We start from the raw sequence: 20,441 nt of genomic DNA, 5'->3' as shown, positions 1-20,441 counted from the left end.
GAGTAAAGGTAAATAATTGCTTTAGAAGAAGAACAAAGAGGTGAAAAAAGGTACTAATAATTTGCAAAACAATTATAAAACACAGCGCCTCGACAAAATAGCAGGAAAAAGCAGAGACATTTTTTTTATTTTTGCTTATTTTTGATGCTTATATTTTGTTTTTGATGTGACTGGGTGTATGATCTTTTATCAGCGTTTCTTATTAACTGTATAATCCTATTAATATTATAAATGCGAAAATTAGTAAGGATGTGTGTGCGTTTGTTGCTCTTTCACACAAAAACTATTGAACCGATTGCAATGAAATTTGGTACGTAGACAGCTGGATAACTAGAATAACATATAGCTTCTTATCCCGATATATCTACGGGAAACGGACTTCCGCGGGTGAAACAGCGGGGCGCAGCTAGTTAGCTATAATTATAAGATAAATATAATGATTAAATGTGGATTCGTAGAATATTGTAAAACAATATGAAACTAACCTTTAACATTCTCAATGAAGAGTATTAACAGCGTTATTTCAAGCCAAACGAACTTAAGATCGTCCAAGTATGTAAATGTTAAATGGTTTTCCCATATTCACGTTATTTAATAAATAATAATAATCTAAGTGTTGTAAAAACTGCTTGTCGCAGTCTTTGAAGGTATAAATAATAATTGATTTCTGCGTATTTACACACTTTAAAATCTTCAAATATTTATACTCTATTCATTATGCACAAACTGCTGAAAGGATTCGGATGAGATTTAGTTCAAACATTAAACCGAGAAGGTACATATGACAGTTTTTATCAAGGACATCCAAGGAAAGGGTAACTATGAGGGTATGATACCCGGAACTATAAGGAAACTCTCTTTCCCACAGAGGGAAGCTTGAACAAGAAATCTTGTAGTTTGAATACTTGTCTTTTAGTTTGCTAAGACAATATTGCTAAGATGAGGACGTATTCATTGGCTTTTATTGATTTATTACTCTATCAATAAATTATTAATCGGGAAATACATTTAGATGATTTACTTCGCTTTATATTATTAAATAATTTAATGTAAAAGGAATATGCATTATTTCATTGTTGCAATATATAAATATATTATCTGTGATCATCGGTATAGCATTTAAACAATCGTATAAACTTATTTCTTATAATTAATAAAAATCTTCATTTTTTATTTGAGGTCGCGTTTTAACATAAGGCCATTAGCGACTACTATAATTAGTATGCAATGATACCAAAATAGTTGCTTATTTATCTTTAGTACATACTATATACTTTCTCTCTTAAATAACTGAGGCAAAGTCTTTTAAAAAGTATAAATGATAATAATAAAGGTTGATGTCTCCATTCTGTAGTAAAGTTGAAGTGTTTGTTTATTTTTCTGATCGCATACGTTAATCTCACGAACTTTGTTAATAAATATTGAAACATTTTTGTGTTGGAAGGATAAAAAAAAAGATAAATAAGAGGGCTTCCGTGTGTGCTGCGTAAACCGCTATATTGTACAGTTTACTTTTAAAAGGAAAAAGTAGAAAAATTCTTAAAAATTGACTTAATGCATTGGCCTACTTTTAAACGACACTGTATGACCTAATTTTAGAATAGTTAACCAATTGTGAAATTAATTAACTAACTGTTAATGTAACAAAAGTTAAATAAATGTAATAAGATGATACTCACTCTCTTCACATTCAGGTTTCCTTTTGTCTGTACTGCCTGAATTCTACCCCCAGGGACGTCGACGATTATAGATTTAAAATGGGCATCAAATGACAACAATTTGCTATGAAACAATAAAATGAAAGCAAGCCAACTTTAAGCCATTTTTTATGTCAACGTCGGCCTTGGAGCTGGTGGGTCGCTTGGTGGTAAGCGCTACCACCGCCCATGAACATTTGAAACGTGCTCGACTAACACATACATAAAAATCTTGCATAGATACCCACGGCCCCCCGAAAAAAAGAGCCGTGGGTTATGTCGGATTCCTACTGACTGAAACCCCACTGTGTCCCGGCGATCCGCTTTAGTGATTAGGCCACGGGAGCTGTTTACAATTTGTCCGCAACATCGCTTGAATACCTACAGAGCTATCGAGTAACAATGCCTAAATTAAACAATACAGTCGAATTGAGACTTCCTTCGTTTATGAGAACGTATGTTAACAAATACAGGGTGATAATAAATGTATGTAAGGTCTTATAACTTATACATAATTAGGTAGACAAGTAAAGGTACTCTTAGTTTGAAGAAACGACCAAAAAAGTATTGTCTTCCTCACTTAACTCGAATTTACAAATTGATTTTAACCAACGTTAACAAAAAGTCGGAAGTGCCCAATTTGTAGCGTATTGTTTTATCTTGTTAAGTCATAATCTTATTATGATTAATAGGTTTTAAAAAAATAGTCGATTCACGGGCCCTTGTATGTGGAATCAAACACAATAGATGAAGAATTGGCAAAATAATCTTAACAAATGGGATTCAAAAATATATAAAACAAAAAGGTTTAAGTTGCTTCGAAGTTTGCACGTTGTAGAAATATTATTTAAAAGTCAATTTCTTGTTTGTCCAGGTCGAGATATTTTTTTTTTATTCCGCCCAGGTAGATTTTTCTTATAGGAAGAAAAATTTTTTTGGAGTTTAAGTTATATCCTTATCCAAAGTAATACAAAAAGTAAAAAACACTAAAATCTTTAAAAAAACTAACATAGTTTTCTTTTATTTATCTATACCCATATAACATGCAGGATAAATTTGTTTTTTTTACGATTCCGAACTCCAAATCTACTAGAAAGGTACACGTTATAAACGATTAATCGATGATGTTAAGAAAGATTAAAAATAATGGTTAAGAGATAAATATAATAAACCAATTGCTCCATTATATTTATCAAAAATCTTTCAAACACTCGCAAAACTAGACATCTAACTAAAAGTCGAAATAAACCATATACCAGTAGCACGAATGACAGTGACACTGACTGACGTCACAGCGAGCATATAAGTGAGGTCTCGGAGCGGTTCTCATCACTACATAGTGACTACCTATATACAAAATGATCCGGGTGTTGTATTTACTAGGACTTATTTTAAGTGTTCGAAGTGCTGCAGGTGAGTAGTTGAATTTATATAAATGCTACTAGAAAGTTGCAATAAATCCTGAATTTTTCGGGAACATAAAATCGGAAATAGATACGTCGTCTTTACGATTTTATCACTATTGTTAACAAATTTATTAAACCTGGAAATCTAATATAACAAACGGGTTTTAAATAATAAATGGTTTTTCAAATAGCATTTTATAATATAATATGACCGACCGCATGGTCAAAGGAAATTCTGTTGGGACTGAAATGTTATGTGTTGTAGAGACAACAATCAAAACAGTTCCGTCGCGATGTATAGGAAAGATAAACAAACACAATTTGTATCTATAATATTGTTAGAATGTAAATAAGATTAACACACTAAAATAATCATAATAACCTTACTTTTGGACTAATCTAATTCAAAAATGGCATCAAGAAATAGCATTAAATACGTTTAGAAAAAAGATATTTTAGTGTTGCCATTCTCTGAATTGTTATTGCTCATTTAAATATATTATCAAGGTGAAGTTGTAAGTTTTTGCAAATAAACATTTTAAACTCATTCTGATTCTATTTACATCTACATCTTGAAAGCTTCCCAAGGAAGATTTATTGCAATTGGATTATTTGTATTTTTAACCGACATTTCATCATCATCAGTAGCCCATACATGTTCCCACTGCTGGAACACAGGCTTCCTATGAGAAAAAGTGACTATAAACAACAACGAAAAAAGATTATGCTTCAATACCTTTTTATCATATTTGTTTTAATTAAATGCACTGAGATTATATAATAAGGCATTACGAGAAATCTCGCGATTCTGATTCCAGTCTAATGATTATACCTAACTTTAATCATAAAATGCTTTATAAGTTAATCAACAATTTTATATTCAAAACTATTCTTATAAATGTCACAGTGTTTGTTTGTTTGTCACATTGCATCGGAACGCCTTTATTATATCATTGTTTGTGTCAGGAGATAGTTAGGTCACATAATGAGACTGAGATTAGACAGGTTAAATAATGAGATACCCTACTTTTTACCGCTGTGAAATATCTCATTCCCTATGCAAGCGAATCCATCGGTACTTATAGATAGCAAGTTCTTGAAAGAAAAATGTTACTATTGTATCCAATTAAAATTCTAAATCGACATTCAATGTTAAACAATTTTAAAATTTTGTTATATTTGGTATAAAGCCTGATTTAATTAACCTTCTCTTTGAATAAGTAATTATTTCATATATTATTTTAAATATTATTACGTTATTTCTCTGTTAGAAGTATAGTATAGCTTATTATAGGGCTATTCCAGTTATTATTATTTAGTTATTTACATATTTCGAACTAATTAAGTCGAGCTCTCGTGACCGCTTCCTTGGTACAGTGGTTAACGCGTGAGTTTAAAACCAAGGGGGCCCTGGGTTCGATTCCCGGTGGGGACGCACAAAAAAAATGTCTCGGTCTGGCAGGACATAGAATATATAGAAGGCTGATCACCTACTTATCCATAAAGAAAATCGATCAGTGAAACATATGTATATCATCTGCCCCATACCCCACTAGGGGAAAAGGACTTCACTTAAGTCGAACTCTCGAACGCTTCGTTTTATTTAATGTCCTATACCATAGACATTATAATACTTAGTGGAAGAATAATGATGCATAATTATTAAAATGATTAATTATTAACCGTTTTATACGCGTTTAATAAAAATGAATGATATATATAATTACTATAGTTACGATTGGCAAATGATAATCCGATAAATTAATATCAATTTCAATTTTTTCTAAATATATCTGGTAGGTAACCTTGAATTGACACTGCATAAAAACTGCAGACTGATTTATAACATAATCTATTATTAGAATAGAATTATTTTTGAAGAGATTATTTTGGTACAAACAAAAAATCGGGTGGATCATGATGATGGCCAGATTAAATTAATTACAAGTTAAGAAACTTAAAGTATATAAGTAATATATATGTTTTATATGTTAAAATATATTGAGTAAATAAAAAAGAATCAATTTGAGAGTTTGTGATATTTTCGCTCTCGCTATGTTAAAAAAATCACCGGTTGTCTGGAAGAAATCGCTATTTAGCGATAAGACCGCCACTTGTGATAATGTTCCCTAGGTTGAGTCTCTTTGTAATTATTCCAAAACAATAAAGCATAAATAAAAAATAAAATAAATAAAAAATCAGCCAAGTGCGAGTCGGATTCGTGATAAGCGATAAGCAACTGCTATAAAATTCGTCACCTATCCAATTTATCACCGCGTCAACCGTTGCTTAACCTCTATTTTTTAATTTTTGAGATAACAGACGGACGAACTGAAAAGTCTTAGTGGCGACTTGTACCATAAATGGTAAGGAGCTAATTTTAAAAGGACATTCTAAAAGTGCATTTATAATTATATTCCAACACATTTATAATATATATCAGGAAATAAACTTGATCGGTTATATGAACTTTATAATGTCATTTTAAAATTAGCCTTGTTGGATTATACTGTTCAAAGGTTGTGTTATACGTCGCCGTAAAGTCGTAAATATCGTTAGATAACATCTCACAGGAATACTTATAGAAAATGTATCAGCTAGCGATCTATTAGATTGTCGAACCGATTCTTACTTCGAGTACTTTTTTTTGGGAAGTTATGAGTTAAGAGAGGATATTTATATTCAAAAGCCGTTATTTATTTTGATGTCCCAATTAATTTGGCCTGGTTCTGACATTTTGGATGTGGTTTAGTTTTTTTGTTAAAAACAATTACCGTAAAATAAGTACCGGGTTTTGGCCGGCAAAGCGACTGCAACACAGTGTTACAAGTGTTTATGGGCAGTGGTGACCACTTAACATCAGGTGGCCCACCTGCTCCTTTGTTTGCTCTGTCATAAAAAAAAACCAATGTTATAACTCTGAACTATGAGGGAGTCCCGATAGAGCATCCTTAGAATTTATTATTTTATTTTATTTTAATAGAGAAAGCAACAGATATACAAATACAAAGAATATAAACAAAAAACAAAAATACTTACAGCCAATTGTAAGCCTTCGACAAATATATTACTAAAAAACGCTTTACCTACACTTAAAAAATGAAATACAAGAGAGAGAAAAATCGAGCAAACATGAACTCGTGTTTACACCACAGTTAACTAAAAGTAGGCTGAACAGTTTTTAATGAATAATATTTCATAGTATCCGATTGTGATTTGTTAAGTTAAAAAATTAAATAACGTACAAAAAAACAATTATTCGAGCGGATCCGGAGCGAGCAACATAGCACGTAAAGTGTATGTTAAATGTGTATTATGGTATATGTAATATTATCTATGTATGAATTGTGACATCATGAGGTTGTTTCATTGATGCAAGATTCTCCATAAATAAGTACCTGTCGGGTTATAGGTGCTCATTTATATTACAATGTAAGCTATTGTGCTCGCAGTTAAGTTAGAAGTTATTAGGTGACATAGTACTTAAATAAATGTAGTTTAGATGATATAAAATATTCATCATTTTATCTTCGATTACTTTCATAGCTATATGGAATAAATTAAATATTTTAATGAAGTGACATTATTTATTATGTTAACTTCATAATATATACGTAGGTACGTAGTGTGTAAGGATGTAGGAATAATTCTATGTATCATTATATTATTATATAATAATGAAAGTTTGGGTTTTAAATGAGATGCATTATTTGTTTATTTTTAAGTTTCGACGTTCAACATCAACAACAATTGTTTTTTATTTAAATTTTAATTAAAAATTTAGTTTTATAGCATTGAAATGCTTTATAAATGAGTTTTTTTTTTGCATGAATTGACAATTGTCAAAAAATCTTTAAATATATTCCAAAATTCGTTTTTTAAAATGTTCTGTAAAACAATAGCTTTAGATAATGAACAATAATTTAAATAATATATTCTATTTGTTATAGCACCGTTCATAAAACCATGCAAAAATGGCGATTCAGCCTGCGTCCTGGCGTCTGCGAAGGCAGCAGTTCCGTTCTTTCTGTCCGGTGTACCCGAATTAGGAATAAGGTAATAAATACATTTATATCTATATTTGTAAGCTTTTGCACGAATGTGTGTTTACGTCCGTAAGGTCATTGACAAGTTCGTGATTACATGAGAGCGATTATAATAGCTGAATAAAACATGTTTTATATCATATACATAACGTATACATATCGTCATTTTACACAGTTTTAATATTTACCTCCGGTTCAGAAAGCGGTTTCTACAGAGAAACCATCCTCTTAATTCGCTCTATATATTAAAAAACCCCATCAAAATCGGTTGTGTAATTTTAAAGATCTAAACATAGAGACACACAGACTGCGGAAAGTGACCTAGTTTTATAGTATGTAGTTATTTGAGTAATGCTGAGGAATGGATATGTACTATAAAGTTTTACTCTTCTACACTCTCTAGAGATAGTACTACATTTCTCTCGTATTTTTTTTAAGGTAAATAATAGTATCAAAGGTCGATAAACCTCACACATAACAACAGCTAAAGGATAAATCGTATTAATCCATACTCGTCGCGTGTAAGGTAAACTGGTTACTGTCGCCTTGAGCGGATATAGATTTTAATATCAATTCTAGCTTAGTTTACAACTCATATTTTTGCATTAAATTGAAAATGTAGTTTGTATTGTATAATTGACCATGTTTTTATAACCTTAATTCGTATCTTTTTTAAGACGCCAACATCCTTGGTTCAAGGGCAAACTCAAGTCTAATTAGTGAAACAATATGAAAAAGCTTGGAATTTTGAAAAATATGACATGATCGTGCAAATTTTTTTACAGAAGCTTGGCTTTATTGTCGTTTATTACTTAAAACATGTGCTCAGCCACTGTAACATAATATAAAGATTAGTTTTTTTACATGGAATTTTATTAATGGAGTTGGTTTTACAAAGGATTTGAAACAGATAGGTAGTTAATTAAAAATTATTTTAGCAATTAATTGTTGGCAGTTGAAAATATTTCCTCATAGTTCTATCTGAACTGAAAGTATTAAACTTTGGAAACACAATAAAAGATTTCTTTTCAAATATTGTATATAACGAGCCTGATAAAATTCATACAATAGTTTGAATACAAGAGCCATAAAAAAATCATACGATTTCTCTTTAACAGCCCAATGGACCCCATGCATATCGATGTTATTAAGAGTGACCAGGGCGGACTGAAGCTCCTCTTCAAAGACACCATCATGACGGGCATCAAGTCCTGCTCCTTCGAGTCTGTGAAGTAAGTAAGCCTATTGAACATTTCTCCTTCCCTTGTTATGAAACGCTGTTTTTTATAAATCGCAATGACAAGATATGAGTGCGAAAATCGGTCAAAAGTGCTTTTAAATTTCAGTGCAAGCATGTCGTTGTATAAATGCCCTATAGTCGATTCTGATCATTCCATATCATTACATAATTTTTTATATGTGTTTATTAGATTAATATTTGATTTATTATTATATATCATTTAATAATAAATATGCGTTTAACATATATGATGTTTGTGTGAATCACGTCTTTGCGTAAAATTGTGGACTGACATTATGGCCAGCAGTAAAATTATTGTAAAATATAGCGTTGTTAAGTATATGCGCAGAAATTTTCAAAATAAGGATCAAGGCTAACTGTCATTAAAGAATCAGTGTTGACTTTTATTAATACTTATTATTGTAATAAAATAGCTTAACTCTATTTGAAAGAAAATACTGTTTTTTTTTGTAAATTTTGTTTTGTGTGACATCTGACAGTACGTTACATGTGAAGGTGAAAATAAATATAATTAAATTCAACGTAAACCTACCACCGCCACCAAAATGTCTAGGCCATGGCTATAGATGTGCAGATTAAATAAATATTTGAGCAAAATTAGTAATTTGTCGATGCTATATGAATATTTGTTAGCTGGCTCCTATTGAATTTTAATATTTAAATGTAGCAGGAAGCTTGGAAAGCACTTGCACTGTGTAGGTGTCAGTTTTGGGCCTAAAATTAAATCACGGGCGTAGTCAGCCTTTAAAAACCCTTAGGTATGTCGTAGAAAAAAATCTCCCGCGGGGAATTTAGGAAATCCATAAAGAACAGTATCTGTAGAATTAAATTTATACAAGCACATAATGAGGTAGGCCGCACGCAATAAATTTTAACATATGATATATAGGTTTCGAGGGGGCCGAATTTCTTAAACCACCCCTTGGCTATGATCATGGCCTAAATTCTTCATCATAACCTGTGTTTCGTTTGCATATTGCATTTATATTTGGCCCCATATTTCTGCACTCTAATATATTTCCTGGTCTCTTGCTTCTGTGGCCAAAGTTCAAAGTACTCCCAGTAAGTAGAACCACAGATAACATCATCATCATCATCATCATCAGCCCATATATGTTCCCACTGCTGGGACACAGGCCTCCTATGAGGGTTCAGGCCATAATCCACCACGCTGGCCAAGTGCGGGTTGGCAGATGTCACATGTCGTCGAACTTTTGATTCTTGGACATGCCGGTTTCCTCACGATGTTTTCCTTCACCGTTTAAGCAGTGGTGATGTTATCCACATGCGCAGATAAATTGAAAAAATCAATTTATTTTCCTGCACGCTCGCCCGGTCTCGAACCCCGACTTATCGATTTTGAAGTCCGAGGTTCTCACCACTGAGCCACCACTACTTACACTACTACACACTACTACAGATAACATAATACAATACTAATAGAACTATTACAATGTATGATAGCGCGGCCACGACTTCATCTGTGTTTCTAGCTAAGAAAAATTTGCATTATGTATACATTTTCATCTAATCTTAGCTGTCATTACGATATAATTTAATAATAAATGGATTGAAACAATGTGCGATTAAGGGTTAATTAAGAGATGTGGTTAGCGAGCTGGCGCGTGTAGTTCTCTGTGTGTATTCTAATGGACTTTTATGATAATTTTATTAATCAGTGTTTTGTTTTCTTTATCCTGAATTCTTACACGCTTTTTGTGTAATTAGTATGACAATGGGAGTGTTTGAATGAAATACGCATAAAAAGGTGGGAAAAAGTAAAAAGTATGATGATGTTTTGATTGGTAGTGTAGCCTTATTGGTTTACTTCTGCTTTTGATCTCTTTTATGGCATATATTTAAAAAGTGTTTAATTCCTTTCCTAACTTACTTATAAGACGATTTTTGGAAAAACTCGTGATGTTAAAATTCTCTGATTCGCAGTATAAAAGACTGACCGGCATAGTATGGACATGAATGGATTTTATATTCTGCCATAGCCTTTTAAACATAACAGATAAAAAAAACCTATTAATAAAATGGACATGCGTGAGGAATAATTGCTAGCATAACATTTAATTGGATTAATTGCCGTATCATTTGCACAATACGGATCTATCTTGATAACTTGATAATCTTATAATTAACTACAATTATTTGTAAACGTTGTATTTTATCTGGACATATAAATATTGAAGTGATTTCGTCCTTACTTCGCCCGCCTAGTCAAAGGCCATCCTCATGGAAATGAGATGATTCACCGTGGTAAAATCTATTTAATTAATTATCTAACCATTTAGTTAGCACGTAGGTAGCCGGAGTACCTACTAGACCTAGTATTATAAATAAATTATCCAGGCATTAGTTTTATAACTCAAAAGATTTGGTTGGAGGGATGAGAAAATCTCCATGAATATGATTATCTAGAGGAGGCTGTTTAACTACGTGATATATGTCAAAAATACTTAAAAAAATTGTATTCGTATATCTGTAGCCTACTTCAACATGTATATACTTTTTTATAAGTTTTCTTATGATAATTTAATACCTAAGTGTTATACTACTATAGGTACTCGAGTATTTTCATTGTATTCATTATATTTATATCGTTGTTCATTATATCATGATATAATAACGAACCCCTGAGGTGTATTCTTTAGTGTGACACATCAAGGCCAACAATGATGGTGACAAGCCTACATGCATAGTGCATACTGCACTACATAAATATTGTCACAGAATATTTGCATACGATTGCATAACTCTCCTCTAGTACACTATTCGCTACTCTTGTTTTTAGTATTTATTTAGTAATATATGATTCGCAGTTGGCCCGGCTTCGTCCAGGTAGACGGGGATAAAATCATAATTGATAACAAAAAAACCTAACCTTCATCAAATTTTGTAGAGCTAGATCAAATTTAAATGGGACCACACGTGAGGACTAGCTTATAGAATCTCATTCTCAAGTCGACTTTATTAATTGTTTTGGGTTTGTTGCCTGAGAGCTTTAAACTAGGTATACCAATTGTGATGATTCTTTTATTTTATTTCTTAGGTGGTTCCATCCATGCGTAATTATGTTTTAATATAATTATGCCAAAATAATCGGCTTTGTCTCGTTTGCAACTTAATTTCAATATTGTTTCCGTTATTACAGACACGATTTGGTTAAAATGAAGCAAATAATAACGATGAAATGTAACCTGAAGCTGAAGGGAGTCTACAAGCTGTCCGGCCAGCTCCTCATCCTACCAGTCCAGGGCGATGGCGAATACAGCATTAATATTCGTAAGATAATACATATAACTTTTTAATCATATGCTGTTTAATTCTGCTATCACTAATACGATGAAGAAGCAACATCATGCTTTATAGGTTAGTGTTATGTTAAATTGATACTCCAGCTGTTAATTCGCTTTATCAAGTGTGTACGAATCTTCAAAAGATAATTTGAACAGACAATTTAAACCTATCTGAATTGTTTTCTTTCGATTTCCGTTATAAAAAGTATCCTATATCCTTACCAAGTTTGAAACAATCTAGGTACAAACCTAATTACAAACAAATCAGTTCAGCAGCTTAGCTGTGACATATAAAATAAACTTTAATTCATATTATTCATATTAGTAAGGATTATTTTGCTCCAATTGGAAAGTAAAGCCAATATCGGGTAGTTGCATAGAGATAAAAAATATAATGAAAAAATCCGTTAAAAGTCTTAAATTTCTAAAAGTTAGAGTATGTTTAAACTTTAAACATTTCACAACTTAGGTTTGTCTTTAATTTCATGTAAGATATTTATGTTAATTGCTATGATTTACAGGTGACATCGTGATCAAGGTGGTGAGCGAGCTCGCAACGGTAACAGGCGCTGATGGTAAACCACACTGGCATATTAGCAAATGGAAGGATTCCTTCAATGTACTCACTGGTGCCTCATTTGCTTTCGAGAATTTGTTCAATGGAAACAATGTTTTGGGTACGTTCAATTGCAATGTAGTCTTGTACAGAATAGAGAGATATTAAAATTAATAAGATATGTTTATGGATATTCGTGAAAGTTAAACATTTTCAGTGTTATATCACAGATAACATATACTATACTAGATTATATATAAAATTAAGGAACTTCGCATGGCTCTATGGTGTATAATATTATTTTAGATTTATTTGATCAACACTAGGTTATTGTTTATCGAATTTTAGAGTTTTCTTTTAAATTATGGCAATGTTTTCAAGTATTCCGTGGACAGCTACTGAATTTACTAATTGATGTTTTAATGTAATTTTTTTTTTAATTTTAGCACAACCTGTATTAGAATTCGCAAATAGCAACTGGAAGGACGTTATGCAAGAAATCGCACCTCCCATTGTTCACGCGATTTTGGAGCGAATCGTATCTGGAGTGGAAGCTTTGTACAAAGCAGTCCCCGCTGAAGAACTTCATTTAGCATAATTTGTTAATTATTTATAAATAACAATAAATACCGCGGCATTTTTAAATAGGATAAGTACCGACTGGATGGCGGCTACAACGTGAAATGAACAAGTATTATTGTTTATAATGTGATAATATTTCTGTACAATTAAAGTAATTTTATTTTGTCTGGAACAAAATATATTTCCTAATGTAGGGACATAAAAATTGTAAAGACCTATTCCATTGTTAGTAGGTTGTTTGGTTATTATTATTGTGCACTCATCATGGTACAATAAAGTAGATAATTAGTTAAAAGTAGAGGAGTAATAAATAAATAAGAATCACAAAAATATAATATGTGTTTTAATACCTGTTTAAAAATTTAACTAGATAATTTTAAAAAGATTACTGGATAACATTAAGTAACATTTAAATATCACCGGTTCTGAAATGAGGTTATAAAAAAAAGAGTTCACAATTCAGTGAGAAACAATGTTGAGATATTGTTATTCTGTTTGACATTTAAGGCTGTTCCTTTACTACATAGCATAAAGCAAAGTAACTTTCCGCGTCTGACTCTATGTATGTATGTATGTATGCTTTCTTTTTAAATTATTTATAAAACCTTATCTTTACCTTTACACAATTATTTTCGGATGATGTTTTTTATTAAATAGAGATTCAAGAGGAAAATTAGTATGTTTAATAAATACTCCGAATTTATCACGTGCAAAACCGTAGCCCACGGGCAACAGCTAGTTAATTATAATTACAACGAATCAGGTTAAGAAGAACAATTTTTGAAATTGTTTGTCTGATCGAATGAATAAATGGTTGAATTACGTTTTATTTTTGATCAATTTGAATAATTAATTTTGATCATTGGAATTATAAAGAACGCATCAGACAAATAACTAATAAATTAAATCTCTTATTTTCCCTACCTTTATAAATTTGACACTGGCAAAAGTTGAAACTTATTGCCATTATGGAAGAACAAAAACCTCTTAATTGACACTGACAAATAGTTAAACCTTCTTGCCATAAGCGAGCAAAAAAAATCAAATTCTGACACTGCGGCTGTCATTATGTCATATTTATATATCAGGATTCAGCTGGTAAGTCTTATGTCAATGAGGCATTTGTTAACCATATCGTAAACAAGGATTAAATATATATTTATTTTTTTTTTACTTTTAATCAAAATGCTCTGCCCCGAAGTAAATAACTTTCCACCCCCCAAAACAATGTGTACAGTACGAAAAAATATAAATATAGAGAAAACCGAAAATATAATAAATTTGAATAACTTTTATAGAAGCGCTATAATAACTTTTCCTGATGAATTAAGTGTACCCAGTTTTATTCAAGAATGTTTTCTAGATGATACCGATTATTATAAGATCTTAAGTTGTCCTGTGGTTGAGTTTATTGATCCTGTATTCATTGAAACTTTCGTGCGAAAAGGCAGGTTATATATTTTATCAGTCAATCAAAGTTGTATTACACACAATAGCGCCGCAATTACGCCAGATGGAATATTAACATTGAATATATCAGATTATGTTTATCAAACGCTTGGCATAGAAGGGAAAAAAAGACCACATAATTTTTATGAAGTCCGGATAGATTTAAGAGAAATTAAACGGAACGAAAAATTAAAAAATGCCTTAAGTAAGCTTGACCTCTTCAGTTTCTATCTATCTTGGGAGCCACAGGATGAAGATATATGCCCATCTACTATTGCAAAATACTTCTGTGATAAAAACTACACTGTGTCACAACATGCCTTACAAGCGAAAAATTTGTCCCCAGACATTACAACAATACCATCACTAATTGATATAGATATAGATGAAGTAGTTGAGTGGTTGGGAATGTTAGCACATAATGCTGATTTAACACCCGATGAAAATTATGTAAGTACATATTATGTGCCAGAAAGCAAAACAAATTTGCAATCAACAAGAGTGGCAGTATTAATCATAAAGGGATTTATGACACCTAATATTATAACAAAAGCATGCAAGGCAATATCGGAGTATGCTCTTTCAAGGGAACTAGAGAATTACTGGGCAGCGTTAAGTATACAGACTGTGGAGGAAAGTTTATATCAATGGCATTTCAGCAGCCCACATATGTTCCAGTCACATAACTCATCATGTAATATATTTTTTACACACAATGATCAGGTCATTTATACAGTAGGACAATTAAAGTATTCTTGATCAATTAATTGTTTTATGTGCTCCTAGTTGCTCACTCAGGCTTCAGAGAAATTGAGCCAAAATAATGCATATATTACATTGAATTGTATGTCTGTATACCCTTTCCTAATCCTTTCCTTTATTGCCCTTATCAATCCATTCTTTATCGCACATCTTTTAAAGTCAGGCATTCATGTGCAGACGTTAGGCCTCTGTAAAAGTTCATGGGGAGTGGTAATACCATCAGGCAAAACCACTATCTCCTTTGCCGAATGTAACAAGTGTTAATTTTTAATTGTAGCAATATACTGTCACAACATGCCTTACAAGCGAGAAATTTGTCCCCAGACATTACAACAATACCATCACTAATTGATATAGATATAGATGAAGTAGTTGAGTTAATTTTTAATTGTAACAATATAAAATTATTAATTGCATTTGTCTTTGTATCAAATACTTAAAGCAACAATACAGAATTTAAAACTCAGATTATTAGAGGCCTGTCCTGTCCTGACCTTGCACGGCAGTGAGTTTGTGGAGGCCTTATGGCTAATCTCTACAAGGTCTACCATCTCTACCATGCAACCTCTATTATAGGTAGAATAAAACACAAAATGCATATACATACATAATATTTATTTACTAAACAAAACAAGCATATGGCAGACAGGATTTAAATACAGTTTTTCCCTGCACCAAAATAACAAAAAAGTGAAACACGAGATTTCAAGGAATGCTAAACACACCAACAGTTTATAATTTAGATTATGCTTAAAATATTTTTGATGAGTAACATCAAATTTTATAAATGTTGCCAGTATCAATTTACATCATGCATACAATCTTTGATATATTTCAACACATCACACTGTAATATCAATTTATCATTTCCTCACACACCAAAATATCTATGAAGTTACTATAGGCAAAATTGGTACTGGCAACATTATTTTGTTCAATTTGGCGCCAATTTTAGGCGTCATATTTTTGTGTTATTTAATCGGCTTTGGCCAGCCCAATAACTCCGCACGCGATACGAGCTCCAGCATTGCCAGTGGTTTTGCTCAGTTCATGTCCTCCAACACCAAGGTCATCTGGGTCAGCGTGGACTACCAGGGTACGCCCTATGATGCTGTGGGGTCCGGAGAGGGAAATCTGCGAGTCTTGGATACATACCTGTAAAGTTTGTATTTGTTACGTTTTTGGTGGTTGCAGAATTTAAAATAAAGACAATGTTAAATGTAATGAAAAGATATTTCTCTCTAACTGTATCACAGCTCGCGATAATGCAAACTGTCAAAATGTTGTGATCTTTAACATTTACTTACAATTTAACGCATTTAAACTCTAATGCGAATATATCGCAATTAGGTATTATGCCAAAAATTCACTTTTTCCATATGGATACGTATGGAAACGTGAGGCTACTACGTCTGCGTTTAAATAAACCGAACCCAAACCTAACCAAATGCCTGACTTAATTTAACAGTTACAAATCAATAGATAACAATATTTTTTAATGGGCTTCCAAAAACGAAAAGGATGAGGTTCTGTTCGTCTTTACGTATTCTTTGTGTTAGCAAAGGAGCAGTTGACCCACCTGATGTTGTGTTAGATGTGCTTTAAGTGTCTAACTTACACTCTTTCCTTGAAGGTCACTGTCGTAATTGTTCATTTATAGTTACTTCATAGTAATAATAATCTGACTTTAATGAATTCAACATAAGCCATTTGTTGCAGATAAAATTTTTCAAAAGAGTTGTTAAATATTTTATAACATACATATTATATAATAAGTATTGTCTCAGTTGAGTAACAGAGACTCTATGGACATTGAAATACAAGTGTGTTTTAGACTAAAATGTTTGATTATTTTATTATTTAAGCTATGTTCCAACGATTTTGAAACCAACCAAATAAATGCAAGTCATTGGGTCATATCAGTTATCACCATAAGTAATTTTTGGATATCTTAATCATACATAAAGGTCAATTTCGAGACTACTACACAATAATTTATAACAGAAGTTGCTATAAAACTTATCTTTCTGCTAAAAACTAGTCAGAAACATAAATTTTAGTTTATCATTATATTTACATTTAAAAACAATAGCTGTGTATTTTTTTTTTTATATTCTTGCTATCAATTCCACTCACTTTAGTAACACCACCGTCACTAGAGGCCTCAATGTTGCCCAGATCGCCCACGTGCCTCACGCTCGCGTTCGGAGCTCCGTGCTCTTGCTTTAGCGGGTTGAAGTGTGGCCCGGCGGAGGTGCAGCCGTTTGTGTTGTCGCCAAACTCGTGGACGTGGAAACCGTGCTTTCCCTGAAATTTTGGATAGTCATCATGAAACACATTGTTACATACTATAAATGAAACAAATAATAAGTAAAGAATTTTTATGTCCTCAGGCGACTAATGTATCATAGTGACAGAAACAGTTTTTTTTGGGTTAACTGTCAAGTAAACTGTCAAGCAGATGAAAGTAGAAATTTATCATCCATTACTCTTTATTTTCCAGTCCAATATACAATAATAATGCTTACCAATGCATAAATATCACCAGGATTTTTTCTAATTATATATATGGCAGTTAAAACCCATTTTTCATTGGAAGTTGTTTGACCCAGTTAAAACATATGTTAAAAATAAAACTTGGTCAGAAATAGATAATAATGTTATAGTATAAAAATATTACTGCTTTATTTTAATACTTAATGTATGTTTTTAATATGATCTTAGTTTTGTAGTTAAATTCTGCTAGAATTTAGAATTCTTAACATGAAAACAGATAATAAATGTATCTATGTACGTATGATTTGCCTACTTAGCTTGGTTAACAAATCAGTTACATAAATTTGCATTTAAAAATATTTTATCAATGTCTAATGCTATTTTTTTACATGACTTTACATATTATAAATTATAATTAAACACTTCCTAAATCCAGTGACCCAATGAAACCAAAAAATCTATTAAATAAGTATACCTCTTGACTCTTGACTTGACATTTATAGAAATATATAAAATTCTCATGTCACAGTTTTCGTTGCCATACTCCTCCGAAACGGCTTGACCGATTTTGATGAAATTTTTGTGCATATCCGGTATCTATGAGAATCGGCCAACATCTATTTTTCATACCCCTAAATGATAAGAGTAAGGCAGAACAGTGTTTGCCGGGTGCAGCTAGTACTTTATAGAAGTTTGATGTAGACATTAATGTTTTAACCTATAAGTACCTGGATGACCAAGCTTTGCTTGGTATTTTTTTTTGTTGTTTTTTTATAAATTTTGTTTTTTGGAAATTATTATTCGCCAATAGATGTCAGGAAGAGTCATAATAAATTGGGACTACTCAAACGCCTCCTATTTGTTAAAAAAGCAAGTTTAAGTCGATAAAACACGAATATGACATTTTTTTTTTTTTTTTTTTTTATGTCATAGCGGGCAACTGAGCTTGTGGTTTGCCTGATGGTAAGCGATCACCACCGCCCATGAACATTCGCAAAGGTAGGGCCTCTGCGAATGCGCTGCCCGCTTTTTTGGGGTAAGGGAAAAGAAATGGATTAACGACTGGAAAGAAGGAATGGACTGGGGCGGGTGAGGAAAAGGAAACGGGCCTCCGGCTCCCCCACTCACCGTACGAAACACATTGGCATGCCACTATTTCACGCCGGTTTTCTGTGGGGGTGTGGTGCTTCCCCGGTGCGAGCTGGCCCAATTCGTGCCGAAGCGTGCTCGACTACCACAATTTTCTAAAAAAGATTCCTAGCTAGATCGATTTATCGCCCCTGAAACCCCCTATATAGTAATTCTTGTATATATATATATATATATATATATACAAGAATTGCTCGTTTAAAGATATAAGATATATTTCTAGATAAAAGTGTAAGTTTCTAGCACATTGAAATTTGAAATGTATATAATGTATAATCTGTATTTCAATAGTGCTTAGTCATTATTTTAAGCACATTGGTATCAATTAAATGTAATCTTAATAAAGAATATGGTTCATATCACACCTCTTATATACAATTCTGTGTATAGGTACATAATGTGTTATGTATCTTCGTGGTTGTGTTTTTTATCAAACTCCTTTGAAATTATTGAAAAGATTTTAATGAAATTTGTGTGGATATGGAGTGTGTCTGAGAATCAGTTAACATTTTTGTCATGCCTCTAAATGATAAGAGTAATGCTTGCTGGGTCCCACATGTTGCATATAAAAATAATCATGCATAGATTATAGAGTACAAGGTCATCTGACCCTCACAGTGAATAAATTCTATGTTTTTGCCTCATCATGGTGATTAATATTCAAGTAACTTATTCACTTACATCATTGCAAGTTCCTTTTTAAACTTTTAACAAATAAATCATAAAGTATAGTCAGAAACTCAAATGAAAACTGCAATTTTGCAGTTTACTCATATATAGATAGTATTAGTAATAGATAAGTATTTTTATTTAAAAATTAAAGAAAGAAACATTTTGCAATTATTTTACTACTGGTTACACTGTATATTACATGAATATTTTTCTTATAAAAACTGTATTTTACAGATGTGTTAATACATTTAAATTGGACCATTTGTTATTTTGAACGTCTTCCACTTCAAAAGTAATATGTATAGAATAAGTTAAGGACAGCTACTCACCTTAGATAGACCTTTGACCTCTCCAGTTACCACTACAGGAGATTTATCATCCTGTAAAACATTAACATACATTTATTTAAGTAGATAAATGCAGTATCTACTGATTATTGCATAATCATTTGGTTTTGTGGTTGTACACAGTAACTGGATAATACATTTTAGTAGAGCGAAGTGTATTTTATTATCAACACTTATGAGTTGAGTTACAGTGATAAAGCTTCTAGAAAAATCTAATTAAACAAGTTGGAACTAATTTTTATTCAAGATAAGAACACGTTATTGCAATTATTTATCGTACCCATCTATACGATAATAATTATTTAGTAAAATAAATACTTATTTATGGGTTATTTACAAGGTCAAAGAAGCGGAAAAAAAATAAACCTACCTTCTGATCGAAAAGCACGGTGCCGCTTACATCACCATTAAGCACACAGACTGCTTTGACCGGCATTTTCTGATTTTTATTAACTAATTTCAATAATAATACAAGAAATTAATGTTTAATTTCGCCGGTAACAAATACTTAATTCGACAAATTGTTTCTTCGTTCCACCTTGCTCTTCGATAGCAATGTCGTAAATGAAAAGTAGATTTTACAAGTCAAAACTGAAAAGTCAAATTACAACATGACATAGACATACGAATATAGCATGCCAGTGAAAAAAATTTTTCATAGAGAAAGCGTTCTAGAAAACCTGTAGCCCATAATGTTCCTTTTTTATTTAATA

At 31.9% G+C, this 20,441-nt stretch overlaps 3 protein-coding genes across 3 annotated transcripts; 2 read left to right on the top strand and 1 right to left on the bottom strand.

The window, feature by feature from the left end:
- The first annotated feature begins 3,007 nt into the window (after positions 1-3,007).
- LOC119834022 (circadian clock-controlled protein daywake-like) lies at positions 3,008-13,185 on the top strand. Its single transcript, XM_038358300.1, has 6 exons — positions 3,008-3,110; positions 7,054-7,159; positions 8,268-8,381; positions 11,571-11,701; positions 12,237-12,392; positions 12,718-13,185. Exons 1-6 carry the CDS (start codon positions 3,056-3,058, stop codon positions 12,867-12,869), a joined length of 714 nt encoding a protein of 237 aa, XP_038214228.1. The 5' UTR covers positions 3,008-3,055; the 3' UTR covers positions 12,870-13,185.
- A 692-nt stretch (positions 13,186-13,877) lies between these two features.
- On the top strand, positions 13,878-15,065 carry LOC119833811. The gene has a single exon (XM_038357998.1). It carries the CDS (start codon positions 14,039-14,041, stop codon positions 15,059-15,061), a length of 1,023 nt encoding a protein of 340 aa, XP_038213926.1. The 5' UTR covers positions 13,878-14,038; the 3' UTR covers positions 15,062-15,065.
- Positions 15,066-15,658: 593 nt separating this feature from the next.
- Positions 15,659-20,310, bottom strand: LOC119833797 (superoxide dismutase [Cu-Zn]). The gene is made up of 4 exons (XM_038357977.1): positions 20,099-20,310; positions 19,711-19,761; positions 17,201-17,371; positions 15,659-16,219 (listed from the first exon to the last, which is right to left on the bottom strand). The coding sequence occupies exons 1-4, from the start codon at positions 20,162-20,164 to the stop codon at positions 16,040-16,042; spliced, it is 468 nt and encodes a 155-aa protein (XP_038213905.1). The 5' UTR covers positions 20,165-20,310; the 3' UTR covers positions 15,659-16,039.
- Positions 20,311-20,441: the final 131 nt, after the last annotated feature.

The sequence above is a fragment of the Zerene cesonia genome, chromosome 18, assembly GCF_012273895.1.
Source record: "Zerene cesonia ecotype Mississippi chromosome 18, Zerene_cesonia_1.1, whole genome shotgun sequence".
Lineage (NCBI taxonomy): Eukaryota > Metazoa > Arthropoda > Insecta > Lepidoptera > Pieridae > Zerene > Zerene cesonia.
The sequence above is the reverse complement of the archived record's forward strand: the minus strand, read 5'-3'. Positions and strand labels throughout refer to the sequence as shown.